Raw genomic sequence first — 23,554 nt, 5'->3', positions numbered from 1 at the left:
TAGTTATTATTATTATGTAGAATGTACTCTATTAGATTAATGGATTATTAATAGTGCTTTAATGTAGCTGAACTCTTACATGCTCTCTAATCTCTATATCAGTGCATCATATTACATAAGGTCATGAATTGTAATGAGGTGGAAGAATAAAGCAGCAAAAAATGGTTTTACTCAAATAAAGTACCTCAAAACAGTTTTTCACACAATACTTGATTACTTTCTACAAATATACATAATCACAATCAGTGATGTGTTCAGGTGTTGTGATGTAACTCAACTGAAACTGTTATTTTCTACTTGCCTTTTGATTTCCTTTTTTAATGTTGTAATTCTGTTTAAGTCTGCTTTAACTAATTAGATTTTCTCATCCTTCTTCTTTTCCTCCTATAAATCACTCTGAATTGTTTGATAGGAATAAATATGCCAATGTCTAATAATGAATCACTGAGAATTAAACTTAGAAATAAATATTTTCTCTTCGTTTCTTCTTCTCCTTCCTTCATTTTCCTTCTCATCCTCACTTGTCTATAGGTCGCTTATACTATTCGCGTCGTGTGTGTATGTGTGTGCTGATGGAGTCACTGACATGTCCGACGGCCCGTGAACGCAACCGCAGTGTGTGTGTGTATGAGGAGGTGCTGCAGCTTCAGACGGACCTCACTCAGTCCCGGGGCTCCGTGAAGGCTGCAGCCGCACCTGAAACAACACGGGACGAGTTTTTACCGTGAATGATGCTCCGCTTTATTTCAGTGTTTGATTTAATTTCCTCCCAGCGGCAGAGGACGAGACTGTTGATCAACTTTAATTTCACATTACTGACGGAATAAACCGACCTGAGCTGCAAACGTCAAGTGGATTTTATACATCGGGGAAATATTTGGAACTGTGATTTCTTGCTTTCACACATCTCCTCCAGCCCAGGACTTATTCCACCTGTTTTTCCTCTCCTCTCAGTCTCATGATGACACTTTTTCTATCTGTTTCGAACTGTGTGGAGCAAACTTGAGTTGGTTAAAAATGTTCCAGGGTCGTTAAATTTATTGGACGGTGACTGCCGGAGATGAACTTTCTCCACAATGATTGCAGAGAGCTGGTGAATGATTGACAGCAGAGGCCCTGCGGACTTTACATTGATGGCTGGATTTCTAACGTCAGTCCTGTTTGAATGATTAAGAGGAAGGAACCAGCTGGAGACAATGACACTTGATCTATAGTCTAAAGATTTACACTTTATTTATCCAGTTTGTATGACTCCATGTTAATATTTTTAGAACAGCTTTAATTATTATTATTATCTAAATGGCATCTACGGTGGGGCACGCGGGGCCCCTCGTGCTGCTCCTGCTCCTCTGCGCTCCTGGTTTCACATCAGGAGCCTCCAAGGACCTGGTCTGTGAGCCTATCACTGTGCCCATGTGTAGAGGTATCGGCTACAACCTGACTTACATGCCCAACCAGTTCAACCACGACACCCAGGAGGAGGTGGGGTTGGAGGTGCATCAGTTTTGGCCTCTGGTCCGAATCCGCTGCTCTCCTGATCTCCTCTTCTTCCTGTGCAGCATGTACACCCCCATCTGTCTGCCGGACTACCGCAAGCCGCTGCCCCCCTGTCGATCTGTGTGCGAACGGGCCAAAAGAGGCTGCTCCCCTCTCATGAGCCAGTACGGGTTCGAGTGGCCTGAGAGGATGAGCTGCGAACAGCTGCCCCAGCTGGGTGACGAGACCCTGTGCATGGACCAGAACAGCAGCGAGGCCACCACCCTGGCTCCACCGTTCCCCAAGCCCACCCCAAAAGGCCGGACCAGACCTCCCAGCCCACCTCAGTGTGACAGGGAGTGTCGATGTCGAGACCCTCTTGTCCCCATCAAGAGGGAGTCCCATGCTCTGTACGGACGGGTCCACACCGGCCCCTTACCCAACTGCGCCCAGCCCTGCCACCAGCCCTACTTCTCAGCAGATGAGCGGGCCTTCACCAGCTCTTGGGTGGGACTTTGGTCGGTGTTGTGCTTCATCTCCACCCTGACCACCGTCGCCACTTTCCTCATTGATATGGAGCGCTTCAAGTATCCAGAGAGACCCATCATCTTCCTGGCTGCCTGCTACCTCTTCGTATCTTTGGGGTACATCATCCGGCTGGTGGCGGGTCATGAGCGGGTAGCTTGTGGTGCCAGCAGCAGCAGCATCAGTAACGATCATCTCCACATCCTTTACGACACCACCGGCCCCGCTCTCTGCACCCTGGTCTTCTTGTTGGTCTACTTCTTCGGCATGGCCAGCTCCATTTGGTGGGTGGTGCTGTCCTTCACCTGGTTCCTGGCTGCGGGGATGAAGTGGGGCAGCGAAGCCATCGCAGGCTACTCTCAGTACTTCCACCTGGCCGCCTGGCTCATCCCAAGCGTCAAGTCCATCGTGGTCCTGGCTCTCAGCGCTGTGGACGGGGATCCTGTGGCTGGCATTTGCTACGTTGGGAACCAGAACTTGGAGAACCTGAGAGGGTTCGTCCTGGCTCCTCTTGTGGTGTACCTCTTCACCGGTACGCTCTTCTTACTCGCGGGATTCGTCTCTCTCTTCCGCATCAGAAGCATCATCAAGCAAGGTGGAACCAAGACGGACAAACTGGAGCGCCTTATGATCCGGATTGGACTCTTCACGGTGCTCTACACGGTTCCCGCCACCATCGTAGTGGCCTGCCTGGTGTACGAGCAGCACTACCGGCCCGGCTGGGAGCGTGCCTTGGCCTGCTCCTGCCTGTCTGAGCGCGAGCGTTCAGGCTTGGGTCCAGATTACGCCGTGTTCATGCTCAAATACTTCATGTACCTGGTAGTGGGCATCACCTCAGGAGTTTGGATCTGGTCTGGTAAAACCCTGGAGTCCTGGAGGAGGTTTGTTGCTCGCTGCTGCCCCTGTTGGTCGCAGAAAGCCACTGCGCCACCCTCCATGTACAGCGAGGCCAGTACTGCTTTGACTGGGCATACTGGGAGCGGGCTGACACCAGGGATCTACCACAAAGCTGCTCCATCACATATATGAACTAAAAGAAGAGTGTGCAGTCACATCTGTGCATGTTTTAATATGGCCTGAAGCATCCAAACAAGACAAGTGTGTGAACACCTTGCTGCTCTGAATGTCAGCTCTCATAAAAAAGTACTGTGACACACAAATGGGACCAAAAGATTCAGAAAAAGGAAAAATGGAAAAACAGAGTGTGATCTTTGTGAAAACTGACTGCCACTATTTGATTCAGAGAGTGACCCGGATCCATAACGGAATCCCAAATATTTCTTCCTATCTGATTATCATGAGCACTGAAAGAGAGAAAGAAAAAAACATATTTATTTATGTATATATTTGTATAAATGTACTGTTAAAAAAAAAGGAAAATGAGGTGTATAGTGTGATATGTTTAGTTTGGAAGTCACTGCCGCAAAGTTAAGTGTGAGACGCCAGAGAGACACATGTCGTCTGATTTGAAGTGTGTAAACTTGTACATATAATGTGCTGTTTCACGTGAGAGAGAGAGAGTGTGTGTGTGTATGTGTGTGTGTTAATTACAAACTGAAGCAGGCCTGAGAAATCTTTATTTGTTTTATCGGTTATCAATCCAAACGAAAACCAGCTCAGTCACACCTGAAGTCACAGTGTGTATGTGTGTGTGTGTTTGTGTTACTATTGTGTTTCTCTGTCAGTGTTCATGTTGTGTGAATTAACAGACAGGATGGAGGCTGATGTTGGCCTTTAGCACCACCTGCTGGTTCACAGTGACGCTGCTCACTTCCTGTCCTCCACATAAAGGCCCCGCAAATCAAACGACCACAGACGAACAACTAGAAGATTTGACACCAGACTCATGATTACATAATGATTAAATATCTAGCAGGTATTCTTGAGTTTTCCCAATTTTTTTAATGAATTCTGCTTTGGACTCAGATACCAGCTTATGGACCTCCTGGAGGTCCCTGAACCTCATTTTGAGAATCATTGCTCTATTTCTCTATTGATTTCACACCATTGACTCATGAATCAGTACCAATTTTATGATCAACTTATTCCAATTTCAATGATTTGAAATTATATATTTGCTGCTTTTCTCAGCTTTTATCCAGTTAATTGAATCACTTTAAGGGTTGGACTGCTGAGCACAAGCTATTTGAGGACTGTATCAAACATATATATATATATATATATATATATATATATATATATATATATTTACCTTTAATGTCATTTTCATACATTGTCATTTTAATGACTTCAAGCTGAAAACAATGCTGAAATATGAAGTGAAGTATTTGAGAAGGAAAAACCTGCTCATCATTTTAAAACATCAAATATTTGCTGGTTCCACCTTCAAAAATGTGACTCTCTTTTAATATAATTTGAACATTTTATAGACTAAAGAAAGTAAATAATCGTACAAACTGGGCTGTGTGGTCTGATGTGGAGAGTGTGTTTTTTGTGGTGTTGACATCATGAATTTAAGGAACCTCTTCTCTTCTTACAGAGGCCTTATCATTTAGGGTTTCTGCTGCCTTAACTCTCAAACTATTTCTTTAAGTTGGGTGCCAATATGTTGAAAATGAATCATATTTAATGTTAGATTTCCTTCTTTCTCCTGCCCTGCTGTGACGCTGTGCTCTCATTCAATGTCGTTGGCCAATTGTGTTGTTTAGACTACTGTGTTCCACATACTAGATGATACCTCTAATTTATTAGCCTGATTTATGTATGAGTGAGTGATTGTGTGTGTGTGTGTGTGTGTGTGTGTGTGGTGATGGATGATGTTTAGTTTAGGTTGATCCTTTAAAGAGTAAATCTGCTTACACGCTGATAGATTTCCTCAGAAGGATTCAGACAATGTTGTAGATTTTGATTCATAATTGTGGAATTAAAACTTTAAAATTTTGCCTTGACTTTGGTGCATGTGTCATGTATGTGTGTATCTGTCAAGATTGTTCATGCCTGTTTTAGACAAATTGAGCGAGCATCTTCCAGTTATTTCTTTTTTTAGTCTGAAATTCCTGCTCAGTGGAAACACAAAGAGGGAATTCTGTACTTTAACCACGGCATCTACACATTTTTAAATACACATTTAATGACTGTTAAGACCTTTTTAAAAACTCTTTCAGGAAAAAATACCATTGCAGCTTCTTGTATTAAAATTGCTCAGCAAACAGTTGTGGAGGAAGTAATTTAGATCCTTTAGATCCTTTACTTGTGTAAAAATACTAATGTCACTGCTGTAATAGTATAGTATTGTATTGTATAGTATAGTATATGGACTGTACTTATATAGCGCCTTTCTAGTCTTTACGACCACTCAAAGCACTTTACATCACAACTCATTCACCCATTCACACACATTCCTGCATTGTATAGTATGGCATAGTATAGTATAGTAAAGTATAGTATAGTATTGTATAGTATGGCATAGAATAGTATAGTATAGTATAGTATATTATAGTATGGCTTAGTATAGTATAGTATAGTATGGTATAGTATAGTATAGTATGGCTTAGTATAGTATAGTATGGTATAGTATAGTATAGTATGGCTTAGTATAGTATAGTATTGTATAGTATGGCATAGAATAGTATAGTATGGCTTAGTATAGTATAGTATAGTTAGATTTTATTCATCACATAAATAAATAAGAACAAATAATATAATAATACAACTGAACAAATATAATTACACTCAAATTTAACACATTAACTCCTACACTTCCAGACATGTTAAGACATTATCAAAAACTACATTTAAGACATTTAAAGCTAAACTAATGTTAGGAAATATCACATATATATATTCACTAACAGAGACAGCTGAAGTTACATATAAACTTGTGAAACAGTTAAACTCTATGTCACTTACACTAGAATCTCATTAAAAAGCACTCTCTTAATAGTCAGTATGATGAGGAGGCAGCTGTTAAATAAGCACCTGACTAGAGTTTCTAGTACAGTGAAGGTTTAAGTGTCCAGTGATATTTCACATTGGTGTATTGTGAAGAAATGACACACTTTGTTCTTTAATGTCAGCAGTGTGACTCGTTCTCCTCCAGTGTTGCTGCTCTCTAGTCGTATGACATCACAGCGGTGGCTTGATTGTAGTCTGGTTCTCCATCTTTACACCGCCTCATACACCAGTATACAGTGAAACATGGCACACACACACACTGGCTGCACAAATCACTCCTTCTTTATCTTTATAATTAGCTTTAAGTTACAACTACACTTCTGAACTGTGATAACAGGTCGGCACTGACTGGTGACTGTAATCTACACATCTATTAAAAGGCTAAGCATTATTTTGGGATATTTTTATATTCACACATCCAATGATCTCAGATACAGGTGTGCTGGAGAGTGTTGCTTCAGTCTTGAGAAAAGAAGAAGCTAGAGTGTTTCTATAATGCTTCCTTCTTCTAACAGTATGTATAGAGAAACAAGGCAGCATCATAATCTACATTTTAAATGTTGTGTTCAACACCTGAGACAAAGGAACATATACTAATGTCTATTTACATTAATAGTATTATTTATGAGTGACATTAGCCTTGCAGCTTTTATAAATCATTAAGTCATGTGATCATATGAACGACTCGTATCTTGTGCATCGTCTATTTGATCTCAGCAGGAGTTTCATCAATGTTATCACCTTTCTGACACAACAGTGAATGACTGATGAAAACTGAAAGGCTGTTTTTATTCATTACACATTATTTCTATAAATATTCTTTCCTTTACCTTATGGCTCTATTAAATGTGACAGGTTGAACACGTCACTGTCAATTATTAAGAGACGCTCACACCTGTGCACACACACACAATAGGATCTTTATCTATTTATGATCAATAGATGGTTGTACTGAACAGGAGCAGAGAGCAGGATCTAGCAGGAGGGAAATGTGTGGACTAGAGCCTGACATATGGATTTTTGGGGCTGATACCAATATAAGGGAATAAAAAAAATCTCATATAAATATATTGGCAGATAATCTTATATACACAAAATATATAGCCTAAACACTTTTTTTTCCAAATCACCAGACATTTGTGACAAAGATATGTAATGCCATTATATTTTTAAGTGATTTTTTAAATAAAATGACAGTGCACTTAAATGTGTATATTAAACTTGAATTAGGAAAAAGGATCACGTATACAAAAATGCTGCCTTTATATTAAAGAAAGGCACATATTGGACAGCATTAGGGCTGCTCGATTATGGAAAAAATCATAATCACGATTATTTGGGTCAAAATTGAAATCACGATTATTGAAACGATTTTTTTAACTTTAGAAACATGCTGCATTTCTTATCCATTCGGCTTAATTAATTTTCTCTCCCAGCAGCAGCCTTTTATCTGCCGCTAACACACGCTAACACACAGCAGAAAATGTGCAGAGATATTAGAGCTGAGCGAGTTACCATGACGACAGTTCACACATCACTTCCTGGTTTTTAATAATTAGTCAGTAAACTCAGCTTCGTCTGACGCAGGCTGGAAACTCTGCACTTTTATTTACAGTTAAAAGATTTCGCCGTGTGTTTCAGCTTCTGTCAAGCTAACTGTGCTGCGGCGGCTTCCCGTTTAAGCTTTTCAAAATAAAACCTTTGTTATTGAGCGCTATCTCATTATTATTAAAAATCGTTTCCCCTCGATTTTATTAGTTTTGAGATCGTTTGGCCCCTAAATCGTAATCATGATCAAATGTCAATTATTTGAGCAGCCTTAGACAGCATAAACACTGATACTGATATATCTGTGATTGAGTGATATATTGGTCAAACTCTAGTGTGGACATTATGAGAATTCAGCACTCTCATATTGAACAGTAGAATATAAACTGATATTATTTAAAGCAATATACATAAAATTATCTATCACAGTACAGGTTATTTAACTACTGTGACATCCACATAAATATCATGATATAATCCTTTTCCATACGTTATTATAAATATACTGCGCTAATTCAGCTAATGATAAACCCAACAAATCAAAGTGATTCATATTGATGCTAAAACTCATTGATTTGCAACACTGCCACTGTAGTGTGTAAAATGCTAATATTCTAATATCTACACTCAAGTACAGTAATGCTAAGATGTTAGTTTCCATTAGAATGAGTTTCTAAGTGAGTATAAAGGGAATTGTTTAGTCATGGTGGTGTGACGCCCAGAATCCTGACACGTTTATTTAGTGGATGACGGCCTAAACATCTGGCACACTCAACACTAAACATCTGTTCTTTGTGTTAGTGATGAGGCGGCTCAAACCTGACCGTACACTGCTGCTACTGTTTAGTTTAACATCATCATCATCATCATCCATCATTATCATCATCGTCATCTCACACAATAACCACAACAGAACTCTGTTACATGATTAGTGTTTATTTAAAATACTCCATCTGCAAATGGTTTTCAATTAAAAACAAGAGAAATTTCACAGCTAGTAGCCTACATAGTAAGCAAAAAGGAGAGGAGTATCCATCAGTCTCTTTTTTCTCCTTTTTTTTTTTTACTCCCCTCAATATCTATGTAGTGTGTTCGAAAAGCTCTGGTCGGGGGGGTTGGGGCGCCTGGGACGAGCACAGGTGTAGTAATCTGTTGAGGAGGATTTGAGGGGACGATACTGTGTGTGAGGCTGAACCACATGGACCCCGAACCTACATTACATCCTCCTAACTGTATCAATACTGATCCACTATCTGTGACTTGGCTCCTTTCTGATCACCTGAAGAGAATTTGAAAAAGTCAAAGTGAATCCAGACTGGTGCTCCTGATTCCCTGATGGACTGTCACAGACGATGGCCGACTGGCAAAAGTCTTCAGCCAAAAAGTCTGTTTAAATACTCCAAAGTGTAACACCTTATTATGTGAGACGTGATGTAATAATCCATCCAAGTCTAAACGCCAACAGAATCCGACACCACAGATATTAACAGTAAACAAGTCTGATTTACACTCTCAAAAGTAAAGTTTGGTATTAACTCTAATTTACAAGGAGGTGTGATGTGTTTGTTGACATGATGAGTCTGGTAATATTCTATATCTCTATTATTGTCTACAAACCCAATGAAAAGACCAATATCAGAACCGTTCCTGTCTATGAAACCTTCATTTACTCATATATGCTTCTTTGCCATGATTTGACATTTTCCTTTATCACCATGGATACATTAATCCACCACTGATGGATGATCCTAAACAAACAACAAGCAACAGCAGCCTCCATTCTGTTGTGTTAGCTACAGTGCAAGATGTTGGTTTTGGTCTTTCCATGAGATTTGTTTTGTTGAGAAAACACATCAGCCTCATCTTTTCATGCTGTCATTAAAAAACAATCCAAATTCCTCCTTCAAAAGATCAGATACGTTAGAACCATTCCTAGTTGATACTCTCTCTATGGAGATAAGGGACATGTTAAGTATAAATAGGGAATTTTGTAAAAACAAGAGTTGCATGGTCACATTTTTAAGTTTACACCTTAATCTTCAAGTTTCGGTTGACAAAATCCTGTGATGTCAATTAGTGTTTTGGGCCGGTTTTACAGTAGAGGTTCACGCTTGAATCCTGCGTGACGGTGGGGGAGAGGGGATGGGGGGGCCGTGCTGACCCTCTGAGGCGGCCGCGTTGGTCTGCGGCTGGCTGTGTGGAGTAGCTGGGCTTTGGAAGTCGGGGGGGGGGGGGGGGCCGTGGCAGCAGTCTGGCCTATGAGAGCACAGCGTTGGAGTGTCGTATACCTATCAGGTTGTCTGCGCTGAGGGATCGTCTCATCGCTGCTCGACTCAGGTCCTTATACTTGTCTTCACATAGTCTGGAAATGGCCTGAAACAAAACAAATGCAAACTCAGATTCAGTCCATGGAGACCCTTTCTAAAATAAACACGGGTCAATAAATGAGTTTATTTCTTGTCAAGTCTTAAAATCCACATTGTAAAGTGAATATTTTTGAGATGTGGACTGCTGAAATGGACCAAAACAACAGTGATCCCCAAACAACTCATCCATTCATTGAGAAAATATTCAACAGAATTATTCATCAATAATGAATGAAAAGATAGTAGTGTCCCTCATGTGAAGTAGCCACTAGCTTCTCATCTATGTATGTAAACAGCTGCATGATGAGTAAACAAAGGCAGGGTTAGCTCACCTCTAGTTTCTGGGCACGCTGGTTGTTGAGGGGCTCCAGAGGAAAGCTGAGGTTGTTGTCGTCGGCCAGCTGCCTCAGATCAAAGTAGTACTTGGCGTACACGCTGGCTGGCACGTTGATGTTGAACTGGAGGAGCTCTAGGAAGTGGCGCTCCATCTCATTCCTGGGAGGTAGGAAAAATACCTGAGGGTTAATCCAGACAGCCAAAACTTCCTGACGGAGTCCTGACTCTGCTCAAAAACCTACTGCTGATGACAGATTCTTCGGGGGACTTTGATCCTCCGCTGCACTCATCTTGCAATCATAAGAATTGATGCAAATTCAACCATTATGTGCAAGAGCTTGTCATTTTGACACTGCAATCATTCTGAAAAAATACTGTTTAATTTACGCCTTACATACTGTTCAGGGTCACATTTGACCCACTCTTTACATATTAGAGCTGTAAAAACTTCTTTTAGCCAGACTGTTCCTACACACATTTTATATATGTACTTATTTGATGTGTATTTATTAATAAAAATTCAAAAATCAGCATTCAAACATGTTGTTGTATTCATCATACACATCTATTAAATGTTCTCCTGGAACATAAAATAATGATTGTGAATGTCTTTTTTCACACAAGGAAGAATCAATCATGTATTAATGATGGTGTAGACCTTATTATGAGTCAGAATATGAACAGTATGCAAAGGGTTAAAGAATGTTTGCAAACGTCAGCCATATCTACTCTTTCACATTAAAAACAATGAATTCAGACGAGCCGAGGTCAAACTAAAATCAACCATCCAGCTGTTTGAACTCCACAGATGCAAATCTGTGGAAAACATTTCTTCTTGTCTGTCTCCCTGCTTTCCTGATTGGTCATGAGAATCAGAGCACAACAGGTGATGTGATCTTGTATTACCTGTTAGTGAAAACTCTTCCAAGGTAAGAGCCATACCTCCCTCTCCCCCCCCCCCCTCTCTCTCTCGCTCACACAAACACACTTCCTGCATGTACACCCGGCTGGAGTGTGGCAGCTCATCTTCTCTTGACTACAACCTCCATCATCCTTCCTCATCATCACAGCCATGAGAAAAACTAAAGGGGGAGGTGGTCGCCAAGGAGACCGCATCCAGGATGCTTTGTTGGTCAGCAAAGGTGCTGCAAGTGTGTGAGTGTGTGTGTGTGATATCTGGTCTCCCGGGGCAACTAATGGAGTGGGCGAGAGCCAGGGGCCATTATGTAGAAGCAGTGAGAGCACTTGAGACCCTCCCCTCCATTTCTCTCTGTTTCTCTCTCTCTCTACCTTTCTTTCCATCCCATCCCTCGCTCCAGACCCGACCGGGCTCACAAAGACACTTCAATGACGGCAATGAAAACAGAGCAGGGAGAGTGGAGGTCAGACATATGAGAGGGGGGAAAGAGAGAGAACACACATGCAGGCAGAGCACGTACCTTTCCAAATCACAAAAAAACAAGGAGGCACTTTCAACCTCTTACACACACACACACACACACACACAAACGTGTTTAGGTCATTTCTGGGGACATTACATAGACTTACATTCATTTCCTGGAGAATTAACCATAACCTGTACCACTCACCTGAAAATCTACATTTTACCAACTGGAGACACTCTGTTTTGGTCTCCAATTAACTGGCTTTTAGTGTGAACTGTGTCCTTGAAAGTAGCTTATGGCAGCCACACGCAGGAGAAAACAATAGGAAATAAAGTCTGGGTGCTCTGAGTGCAGCTCTTCACTGGTTTATAGATGGAGTGACAGCACAGATGATACAGCTTCCTCTGTCTGCTTTAAGTGCATCTTTGTTGTTACATTTTTTCATTAGGGGTCAAACAATATAATGCTGTACTGTGACATGTGTCGTCTTTGTTAGGGATCTTTCTTTTTCTCCACTTGGAGCATCTCGGAGTGCAAAGACTCAGAGCTGCTAGATTTAGAAGATGAAATCGGAACAAAAATGAAGTTCTCTTATCCTTGCATTAGGCATTTCCTGGAGTATTCAAGGTGTGTGCAGGACATGTAAGGCTGAGATAGGGATTCTTTTTGAATAGGGATGTCCCGATATGACTTTTTCACTTCCGATACGATACCGATATTGTAGCCTTGAGTATTGGCCGATACCGATATCAATACGATACGATATAGGCACGAATCATACATATATTTATTCCTTATTTTGTTGTGTGGAATGTTAGAAAAGGCTTGATAAAGTGATGTTACTGTTACTGATGTTGTAGTGATATAACAGAAAACAATAGTCAGCAACAGTAGGTATAGGAAAAACTGACCCATTTATTATTAACCAATTGGTTACATAAATTTTAACCTTCAACATAAATAAAAGAGTATTACCTCAACAAATCCAATAAAAACAAAATGTTATATTTAAAGTGCAAAATAACCACTGGTTACCAACATCATTATACAATTGAATAGAATAAATTAAATTTTAAAGTGCAAACAATTCAAGTTCACTCCAGTTATTTTTTTTTACTGTCAGCATATGTTGGAAACAACTGTGGGCAGGGACAAAAACAACAACAACAACACAATATTGTCCACTGTCCAACTGCTCTAAGTTAAGAGTTCACACAGCTCCAGTTTCACTGACTGACTGTGCCCAAAACAATGTAGTAATTACTCTTAGTCTTCACTGAAGAATAGAGTGTAAACACAATAAACATATCACTCTAATAACAAGAGCATAAAACAAATAATAATCAGTCAGTGCTGACTACCCTTACTACTCCTCCTCCTCCTCCACTTTCTGCAGTCCGAGCATAATGTGGAGATTTTTTTTTAAGAAGATAAGCATTTCAGCATGCTGTGCTGTCAGCCTGCTCCTGTGCTCCTCAATGATAATTGACGCTGTGCTGAAGAGTCTTTCACTCTCCACACTCGTGCGCCTGACAAATGTTGCATTTAGCTGCAACGTCTTTGTCCGAGTTTACAGTAAAATACTTCCACACAGCCGACATCACTACACCTTGCTGCAGGCACACACGTTGTCGTTGTTGTGATCACGTGGGCTGTGCATGCTGGATCAGAGACGCTCTTCTTCCGCGGCCGGCACCAACGTTAATTAAGGGGCATAACCGCTACCTACTGTGTTGGAGAGTGATCAAACCAGAGTCACCTATTATTATAGAAGTGCTGGAGCGGTAAATGGACAGCTTATATCGGAGCGTTTATATCGGAGTTTTTAGATTCAGTCCGATAAAATCCGATATTCACTTTTTTGGCTGATATCGGACTGATTTCCGATATCAATATCGGATCGGGACATCCCTATTTTTGAATCTTTTAGTTTGTGCGTTAACTCACATGTCCTCCACTGTGATGTCTTTGAGGATCTGGCAGTAGTCGACGTTCCACACGGCCTGGTCGTCCCACACTTTGGAGGCCAGCAGGATGGCTCCCAGGACGATGCGCTTCCAGTTGGAGGGGCAGATATCCAGCTCGGCGTAGGTCAGCAGGCGCTCCAGGTACACCTTTGATTGGAGCAGGTGTTTGAAAAGTTGAAGAGATTTTAGAAGTTTGATATTATAACACTACAGATGTGTTTCATTTGCCTTCAGTTTCTTAGTGTTGCAGTGCTGCAGAGCTTTTTATTCATGTGTTAGTGTGAATATGAAGAATGATTTGGGTGCATTTTTATCAGCAAACGACAGTGTTAAAAAGTAGCAGCTTCTCATTTTTAGCAGCGCTGACTGTCGCTTCTCTCAAGTTTATTATAAACGTGACAAAATGAATTAACATTACCTTCCTGAGTGAGGTCATGACTGACAAAAATTAGACTTGTCCGTTGTTCAATTCTTCTGCAGTCAAGATACATATTTTATTAACATTACGTATCATATCAAATGTGACCTGACCACTATGTAAGGGTTAAGGATGGACATGACTATAAAATACCTTGTTAATTATCTACATTACAACAGGAGCAAAAGTCCAGTTTATCCTAGACTACTTCCTGCATCATTTATCAGAAACTTCATCTTCACAGGCAGCACTGTTACTTTGACTGTTGATATTTGAGAGTGATGGTTCTCTGCATGACTCAGAGTGTTTAACTATTCCTCTGCTCTTCAGTAACAATGAGTGACATCCAGCATGTGTCCTGATCATCACCTGTCACAGTGAGTCTGTGTAGCTTTACTGCCCTCTAGTGACCAGGTTTCTCACTTCCTAAAAACTGATCTAATATTGAACTTTTTATTCTCAGAAGGGCAAACGTTTGGTGTGAATAGCTTTTAATGAAAGAAAAAACAAAAGAGAGACTTACGAGAGTGACAATGGCACATTCAGCAGTGAGCTGAGCAGCACTGAAGAGTGTTCTAACGAAGCGGTAGATCAGTTTGTGTTCTGGGTCTACGCGGGAGTAGTCGTCTGGCACTGGCTCTCTCTGCAGGACCAACACACAACAGCTGATGAGTCTGATGTCATGACGTCATCTTTAAGTATATGAACAGCAACATGAAGAAGAGCCTGTTTGATTATGTCATTAAAATCCACTGATGGTGAATTAAAATTACATTTGCACCATTTTTTTAACCAAAAATAACACTGAATGCTCCTGAAAAAGGCAAAATGGATAAAATATTCAATATTTTATCACCTACAGTGTATTTAAGTGGACTTATACTAATAATGATAAATGTTTCCTGATCTCCATGATCCTCCAGATTAAATGTAATATTTAGAACAATTGTATTCCATTAGCTTTATTTCATATAAAAGTTATAATGTAAGATCATGCCAAACTAGTTGCTATGGTGATTTATTGACTATTTAGTGTTTTTAAGTAAGTTGAATTATTTGGTACAAAGTTTTTATGGTTACACCACTTAGACATTTTTACAATAATCCTCTAATATATTCTCTCAAAACGGATTAAAAGCAGAAATTTGATGCTGAGTCCACAAAAAAAGAATGAGTGCAAGTTATTCATCATTCATTTTCACATTTTAACCCTTTAAATTTAAACTAAACCACATGGACATTAAAAAGCTCACTGACCCATAAACAAGACCAAAAGCTGCAAGTAGTAATGTTTATTTGATCTATGTGCTACTTCATCCCAAATGTCCCTCTTAACCCTCATTATTGTCTTCTTCAGTTTGGAGCCTCCAGACTGAGCTATGAGAGTCTTCATATTAGTCATGTGTCCTTATCAGACGTCTACAACTGAATGGAAATTTCATTTATAAAGTCTGTCAGAGAGGAGGATACAGGATTATTGGTTGCTTTTACACCTTTTACACAGACATGGAAATAATAATAATAAACTATTACTATATAAACTGTTGGTTAGGAGAAGTGACTTTCTGTCCATGTGTCTTGCTGCTGGAAGCCAGATAAGGAGCCTTTGTGACAGTTGTTGTAAACCTAAAATCATCATACTCACTGATAAGGGGTGCAATTTCTCATCAAAGATGTCCAATGACTTGTCAGAGTCCCTAAACAGCACACAATGCATTTGTCAACACATTATACAAATGATAACAACACTATTATAATAGATGAAGAGCTCATTTACCTGTTTTTGATGTGGTAGTATATTGCTAAAGTGACACTGGAGAAAAGAACAAAATACTTTATTAGTTTTTGTTATATTAGTAGTAGTCTGTGTGTGTGTGTGTGTGTGTGTGTGTGTCTGTGTGTGTGTGTGTGTGTGTCTGTGTGTGTGTGTGTGACTAAATATTTGCAGATTTTCCTCCAGATAATCCTCATAAAAATCTGTTTATCCACACTGAGTCAAATATTAGAGCAGGCTGTGCTACATTAAGCTCTGGATTATCTGTGTTAGTCACGCATCCACTAATTACTGCAGCGCTCCATCATGATGCTAACAGTCAGATGTTTACGAGCGCGTTGTCTCTCACCACTTGATTGTGCTTTTGAGGTTGGGCTGGCTGACGGTGCTGTCGTCTATGAAGATGGTGGAACAGGAGCTGTACTTCTTTGACAGTGGACCAGGAGATACCTTTAAATGTAGAAAACACACATAGTTAATAACCTGAACTGACCACAGGACTGTGGAGGCAGCATGGTAGAATTTATTATATATGTAGCACATAGCTTTAGTGGTGTGCGTTTACTCTGAATGCTCAGGTTGTCAATATAACTGGTATAATTTCATTTAAATGAGGTCTATTGACCATCACTTTCCTTTAATATGTGTAAAAGCTGTGGGAAGTTGGAATGAAGTTGGATAAAAAGGTGCAACACAGAATTAGGTGATGATTTCTACCTTATGCTTTATAAACAGTCAAACCAGACTGGAGGAAAAACATTGCACAGTTGACAAGAAGACAAGAAGAGGTTTAAGCTACTTTTACTAAGTGCTTCTCCATCTTCTGTTGGTTGTTTTGTTGTTGTTGTTTTAACATTGCCATTATGACCCTTTAAATGTGACGCACTTAGTGTATGTAATTGAATTTGTTGTAATGCACTTTGAGCTGCGTTTATTGTATGAAAGCTGCTATACAAGTAACGTTATTTATCATCACAACCATCATCTAGAAAACCTGCTATATCACAACATACTTATGTAAATATTATTATTAATATTATTATTATCATCATATATCATTAGAAAATCAGCTTTTTCATAACATACATTATTATTATTATTGTTATTCTTAGTAGTAGGAGTAGTCATAGTAGTGTTATTATTAGTAGTATTATTATCATCATCATCATCATCATAGCTTATCTAGAAAATCTGCTATATCACTACATACATTTGTAATTATTATTATTTTTTATTATTGTTACTATCATTATTCTTAACCTTTATTTTACCTGTAAAGACCATAGAGAAGGAATCCTCATTTACAAGAAATAACAATGCATAACTATATCAGGTAGATAAATAAAACTATTGAATCAAAGTAAACATAAGATTATTGTGTTAAAGACATCTGCAACCAATGAAAGAGGTCTTTGAGCAGTATAAAGCTGCATATCTTGTGATAGAGGACTTCCTCATGTGATGCAGTGAATGGAATGAGTTTAGATTCAATACTTACATGACTGATATGGTTTATGTGGTTGCTTTTCCTCTTGTCTCGTACTGTGAAAGGAAGAAAAACATGTTTAGCACAGCTGAGATACAAATGCTCAACGTACAGTACAGTACATGCTTTCATTAACAATGACTAGACAATGTACATTTACAGCAACATTACAGGCTGAGCAAACTCCATCAAACTCTACATTACAGTGAGTAGTGATGTTTTAATACCACTGCTAGAATTCCATAGAAAATAACACAGAAAATGATTCCAATTCATACAGTTAAGTGTATATTGTTGTATCGATCCTGTAAATCCTGAGTGTCAGATGTGTGTGTTAATATGACTGATGGACTGCTGCTCACCGTCTGTCTGGGACTTGCTGAGGAAGATGGTGCTGGCTCTGGCGTGGTCTGAGGGGTTGGACTCCTGGGCCAGCTCTGAGGAAGCAGGAAGTGGGTTAGCTGACTTTCCTAATATTTTCATTATACTTCATTATCAGGTTCAGAGCTGCTGCAACCTCCTGTCTCACGCTTGAAGTCATGATCTTCTTATATGAACACTTTTGGATGTGTTTTATACAAACAGTTTGAGCCTATAAGATTTCTCCAGCCAACAGGCAGCTATTTAAAACCCATGTAATTAAAATATTCATAGTTTTAATCCAGTGCTCCTGTGGTAATTATTCATTTATCTCATTATATCACTATCAGAGTATTTCTGGCTTTGTTTGATGACTCATCCTGTGCTCAGGGGTCTTTACAAAAAGTAATCATGGTTATATAAAATCACACCACACACAGACAGGAGGTGTGTGTTTGGCACCAACCTCAAAGTGACAGCCACTTTTTAATGGTCCAGATTTGATGGAAATCCCTCTGGAAGTGTACACCGCTCACATATTGTGTTTCACTGTTAAATACAGAGCCTTTAAGACTTCTCTGACAACTACTTTTTACACAATTATCATATTTCAACACTGGTACTGCTTCCTGTGTCTAACTACTGAAACAGCTGTGTAAAACTGGTGGAGTTGACTTTTGAATGAAGGGGTTTATTATGAAAAACTGGCAGAAAAATTTGTATAAACTTACAATTATTTTGGCTGGAAAAAGGTTACAGTTCATCACTTTTTTTTTTAAAAACAGGAATCATTTGGCAGGGTTTTATTTCTAGATCAGAGGTGTGAAACATACGGAGTTGAAGAAAGTATGATGGCAGGTTACAGGAGCATGGTCAGCTGTGAGGAGGTCATGTAAAATACTGCTTCAGAGGTTTTTCTAGCCTGACCACAATACAGTTCTATATAATATATAAAACAATGGCTACATATTGTCGACAGTTGATGACTTTTCCTAAAGTGGCCGAAAATGCAATGAAAAAATATTATACTTTTATATAGGTGCTACACATGTTATTCCATTGATGTTGTTCTGGGTCAAATTATCTCTGTATCTATTGACATGTATGTTAGTGAAGTGAATAGTTCATAGTTTTAATAAGATAGTAGTTTTTATGATGTAGCAGTGAAGACTGATGGTTCTAATGGTTATACAATAAAGTTCTGCTCATTTTACCTTTACATGAAATACATTTCCATCATTATTGCTATGTTATATTTTCATGTCTTAGGTAAAATAGGACATGATATTGTGTGATAGGAGCTGTTTTTGGTGTAAAAGCTAAAAAATACACTCTCTCTGCTCTCTGAAACATGAATCAAGGTTTAATCACATTTATTGATCAGTCAGATCGACTATTGATGCTTTATAAACACATCTGTGCTTCAACATAGTATAGACACTTTCTATGGAGGAGATTTTTAGACTGGAACATATTGCAAAGATGTAGAATATGAACAGTATGTAAGGCTTAAAACATCTCAGGCTATTCATCTGTTTTGTAAATAGATTATTTATTATAGTAAAGTTATAGTATATATTATTTATAGGTTATTATGCAATGGTTTCACTCTTCTGGCCCACTTCAGATCAAATTGGGCTTGAACACACCTCTGATCAGGACACAGAGGTCATGTTGTGTATGATATTTACATTGTAGACTCATTGGTTTTTAGCATGTGAACCACTTCTAGATGTTAAGATAATTCCAGACAGAGCTTTACATTGAAGATCACACTTGTTCATAAATGAAAGAACTGTTACATAAAACACGAGGGATTAGGAGATGGCAGCATGTGTGAAGTGACGACAGCCAGAAGAGACACAAGGAATGTAAGGAAGGACTGCTGGACTGATTCTGACCCTCACCCTGCCAACAGCTGGCCTCACACACACACACACACACACACACACACACACACACACACACACACACACACACACACACACACACACTAGGGCCCACCACAACATGAGTGGAATGAACAGTGTGTGCGTCTGAGAGTCTGAGGAGTGGCGACACAAGGGCTGAGAGTCCAACGCTGAGCTTCAGCCTTTATCACAGAGAATGATTTGAGATGCTTTCACCATCAGAGCTCTGTCTTACTGAGGTCATTTCCTCTTGTTCATACTGACCGCTACAAGACCCCTTCCTAATCTGTTTCCAATGAAAGTGATGGGGCAACACATCCACAGTCCACCTTTAAAACACAGCATTGCGCTTAGTGAAAAAAGTGTGTTCAAAAGTTAATCTGAGGTTTATATGAGTTAAGTGGGTATCTTCCCTCTTTGTGTTACTCTCTCTTCACTGAAGCTCAGCAAGGATAGACTATGACACAAACCCACACTGTAACCTATACACTGATATACACTATTAACCCTTACATACTGTTCACGGTCAAATTTGACCCATTTAACATTTGAGAGCTGTAAAAACACCATATACACTTATTTTAGCTGGGTTTTTCCTAATGTGACCCACAGTATACAGAAATAAAATGCAGAATTATTAATAGTTTTGTGCAGCTACACATTTTTATATATGCAAATCTACAAGTTTGAACTGTGCTTATTAAACAAAATCTAAAATCATCATTCAAAGACGTTGTTGTATTCATCATATTCTGTAAAATGTTCTCCTGGATCATACAATAGTGATTGTGAATGTCTTTGAATTAAACATGAATTTATGAATGTGAATTGGTGTAGAGACTAATTATGAGTCAGAATATGAACAGTATGTGAGAGTTAAATAAACTCTAGGCTGTTAAGAAAAGAAATTGACAATAATAATAAAAGGGGAATGTTTTTATTGTTCTATTTCAGCGTGGTTAATAAGAGTGCCAACGATGATGAGCGGCTTGTTTTCATTGTTCGTTTCCGACTTGGTAATGTGACGCCAGTGGAATCAATATGATGCAGTGCCCAGCTTAAGAGTGCCAAGAATGTCCTCATCATGGGTGCACTGCTGGCAGTAAACACGCCTGGCAACTTGGCAAGACTTAAAAAGAGGGCATCTGTGTGTGAGTGTGTCTTCTTTAAAGTCCTGACATAGGGCTTTAACATTATATTGTTATTTATTACAATAGAGATCTGCACTCTATGTGTTTAGGTTAGCCACATTAGTGGTGTGGTCCCATATCCAGGCAAGTATAAGGGCGTGTGTGTAAATAAGCAGTAAGTATTTTCTGATCTGTTGAAGTTGTGTATTTAGGAATCATATGAAGCTCACTCGTCACTATGACAGCGCCTTCTCCCTATTAACAAACAATATGGGTGTGTCCAAATACAGGAAACCCTAATGATGTTTCAGGTGATAATAGGAGGCAGGTATCAAGTAATACACGTACCATCAGGGACTTCTCTGTCGCTTATATGTTGCAGGTAGGGCGCGGTGTTATCGTCGCTCACTTCGGTGCTGGTCTGGAGCTCCTCCAGCCGCTCTGCCGGTTGCCTCGAAGGAAGTTTGGGGCTCGACTCGGGAGAGACGCAGCATGACACCGTGTTGCCCATCCCAAACGCCGGTGTACGCTTAACGCTATTGCAGCTAAGTCCAAGTAGTGCAAATATGTGTGGCTAGCTGAAGTTAGCTGCACCCAGCTTTTTAAACATTACCGAGGCTATGTGGTACTGTTAGCACAACACTATGTTTGCGTGCTAGATCGCCGCCGTCCAGCGACTCCCAGGAACCGCATTCCTGTCCATTTGTGGGTCTGCAGAGATTTAACAGTCACACAAGAGTTCGCCCCCAACAAGCTTAATTTGCTATGTTGTATAAAAATCAGCGTTGTCTCGTCTAATATTCGACGTGTTCTTGCATCGACATCAGCAACCAGTACTTGGTTAAAAAGCAGGGGGTTGCCAATTCGTTCATTCATTCATTACGCTAGAGTTTCGCTGCTAGGTAGCTAACTAGCATTTTAGCATACTAGCTAACTAGTTAGCATGTCTCTTTAACTTTTTTATACTAAGTTACACATTCATTTCCACCTTTCGGTATAAATTAAACACAAATGATGCTATACAAATAAATACGTTACGACTTCCAAACGTCAAATCCTGGTGAATACATTGTACGAGACTTTCCAAACAATCCCACTGATGTCCTCGTCTACTCAGTTCGGTGTGTCGCCAAATCTAGCCCGAGGCTTCTGCGGCCTTCAGTAGACAACCACGATTTAAAAAAAAGGATATGAGAGACAGACAAATCCGTCACTGGGTGCAAAAAATAAGGTTATAATGGCGAGGCCCTCTTCTGGTTTCTCTTCAGGCAAGAAACTCTAATAACCTGTCCGGTCTCTCCCATTAGTGCATCCACCCCGTCTGACTTCTACCGTAGGTGCTTCTCCCCACAACCGCCATCTGTTACCGGAGCTCACATTCAACACTAGCTGGCACAGGGATGTTGTAACCCCGCCCACTTATGGATTCCATTCACTCCAATTGGCGGAGAAATCAAAACAATGAATTTCTTTAGTCGCTCATTGGTTGAAGGAGCCGTCTGTAAGAGAAGATTTAAACCGATGAAATGTATTTACAACGCTGCTATTTTCGTATCGTCACTGATCCGCACCCTTTTTTGACAGTGAAAACTGAATCCCGCCCCTTTGCCTGTCAATCAACGTATCCCATCTCATTCAAGAAACAGTGAGAGGAAGGAATGACACTTCACATTTTCGTCTCTGATTTAAATTTGTTCAAAAATTATGCTGAAAACATTATTACGGTGGAGGATTAAGGCATAATGAGAACAAAATTAAGATCTGAGTTTCAAATCAGAGTTATGGCTTTAAAGTCAGCACTCAAATAAATTTTTTCACAAGTGGTCCTAATCCTCTTCCATACATAACATATTTGTTTTCAAGTGTTTCAGAAAGAAAAACTGTAAGAAAGCAGTGGTAGAAATATTGTATATAGATCCTATGATAGTTGTTACAACATTTGAGGTCAAAATGTTTCTGTAACTGGTGGGGGAATAAAAATAAATAGATAAATAAAGCAAAAATGCAAAATATTTTCTAGCTCCAGCTTCATAAATGTCCAAATTTGCAGTTATTCTCTATTATTACTGCAAATTTAGTACCCATGTCTATGTTTGGGACAGTTCGTCAAACAAAGAAAAAGAAAGAAACTTGAGAAACATCACCTTGGATTATGTAAAATGGAGTTGGGGCCTTTTTTCTTTATCGTGCCTTTCTTTTTAAAGGCTAATTTTATCATTTCCTGTCATTCCCTGTCATGTATGACGAGTAACATACAATAAAAAAAACACTTAACAATCTTCAAGAGCAGTTTATTGCGTCATAGCAAGTGTTTACAAAAGAGTGATGCAATGTCAGAGTTACAGCACTTCCAAATAATGAGCTGGTTTTGTTTTACATGGTGACAAAAGTTGAAACAAACAGTATATTAACGCATCGTATGGTGACCTCGTCCCCACAAGATACAAGATACAATACATGGCATCTTTAAATCCATAACTTGTAAAAGTGGCAATATAGAAACTCATCACATGAAAAGTTAGAAAAAGATTATTATTGTTCTAGAAATTCTATATATGTACTTTTACACACATGAATATCAATCTGGTTCATGCACAAATGAGGGCTGTGGCATAGAAACTATTCTGGCACAAATGAAAAAACACTGTTGGTATTGTTGGTAAAATCACATCACATAGTTGAGCTCACTATATCAAATCAACATAAATAGATTATTACTAGATTCTTTTTTCAGCACCAGTACAGTATGTGTAAGTTAAAAAAAAGGTGACACCTCCCCTCCCCAACCAAACAATAAAATTTAAATTTTCATCTTGGTAACTTGGGGATCATAATGACATCGGTATCAAGAGTTTCGGGTGCTACTCCGCCCTATACACATTTTTTTCCAAAGTAGTGATTCTATATCAGATTGACAGCTTCCTGTCCCTCTCCTATGTACAACATGTCTACATTGAC

At 39.4% G+C, this 23,554-nt stretch overlaps 2 protein-coding genes across 2 annotated transcripts; one reads left to right on the top strand and one right to left on the bottom strand.

Annotated features, from left to right (window-relative positions):
• Positions 1-1,299: 1,299 nt before the first annotated feature.
• fzd5 (frizzled class receptor 5) lies at positions 1,300-3,117 on the top strand. Its single transcript, XM_053328027.1, has one exon. It carries the CDS (start codon positions 1,300-1,302, stop codon positions 3,028-3,030), a length of 1,731 nt encoding a protein of 576 aa, XP_053184002.1. The 3' UTR covers positions 3,031-3,117.
• A 6,472-nt stretch (positions 3,118-9,589) lies between these two features.
• Positions 9,590-21,934, bottom strand: ccnyl1 (cyclin Y-like 1). Its single transcript, XM_053328028.1, has 10 exons — positions 20,945-21,934; positions 17,559-17,633; positions 17,209-17,252; positions 16,060-16,160; positions 15,714-15,749; positions 15,582-15,633; positions 14,460-14,579; positions 13,499-13,665; positions 10,163-10,325; positions 9,590-9,837 (listed from the first exon to the last, which is right to left on the bottom strand). Exons 1-10 carry the CDS (start codon positions 21,105-21,107, stop codon positions 9,721-9,723), a joined length of 1,038 nt encoding a protein of 345 aa, XP_053184003.1. The 5' UTR covers positions 21,108-21,934; the 3' UTR covers positions 9,590-9,720.
• Between the last annotated feature and the right edge of the window lie 1,620 nt (positions 21,935-23,554).

Source organism: Scomber japonicus, chromosome 11, assembly GCF_027409825.1.
Source record: "Scomber japonicus isolate fScoJap1 chromosome 11, fScoJap1.pri, whole genome shotgun sequence".
Lineage (NCBI taxonomy): Eukaryota > Metazoa > Chordata > Actinopteri > Scombriformes > Scombridae > Scomber > Scomber japonicus.
The sequence above is the reverse complement of the archived record's forward strand: the minus strand, read 5'-3'. Positions and strand labels throughout refer to the sequence as shown.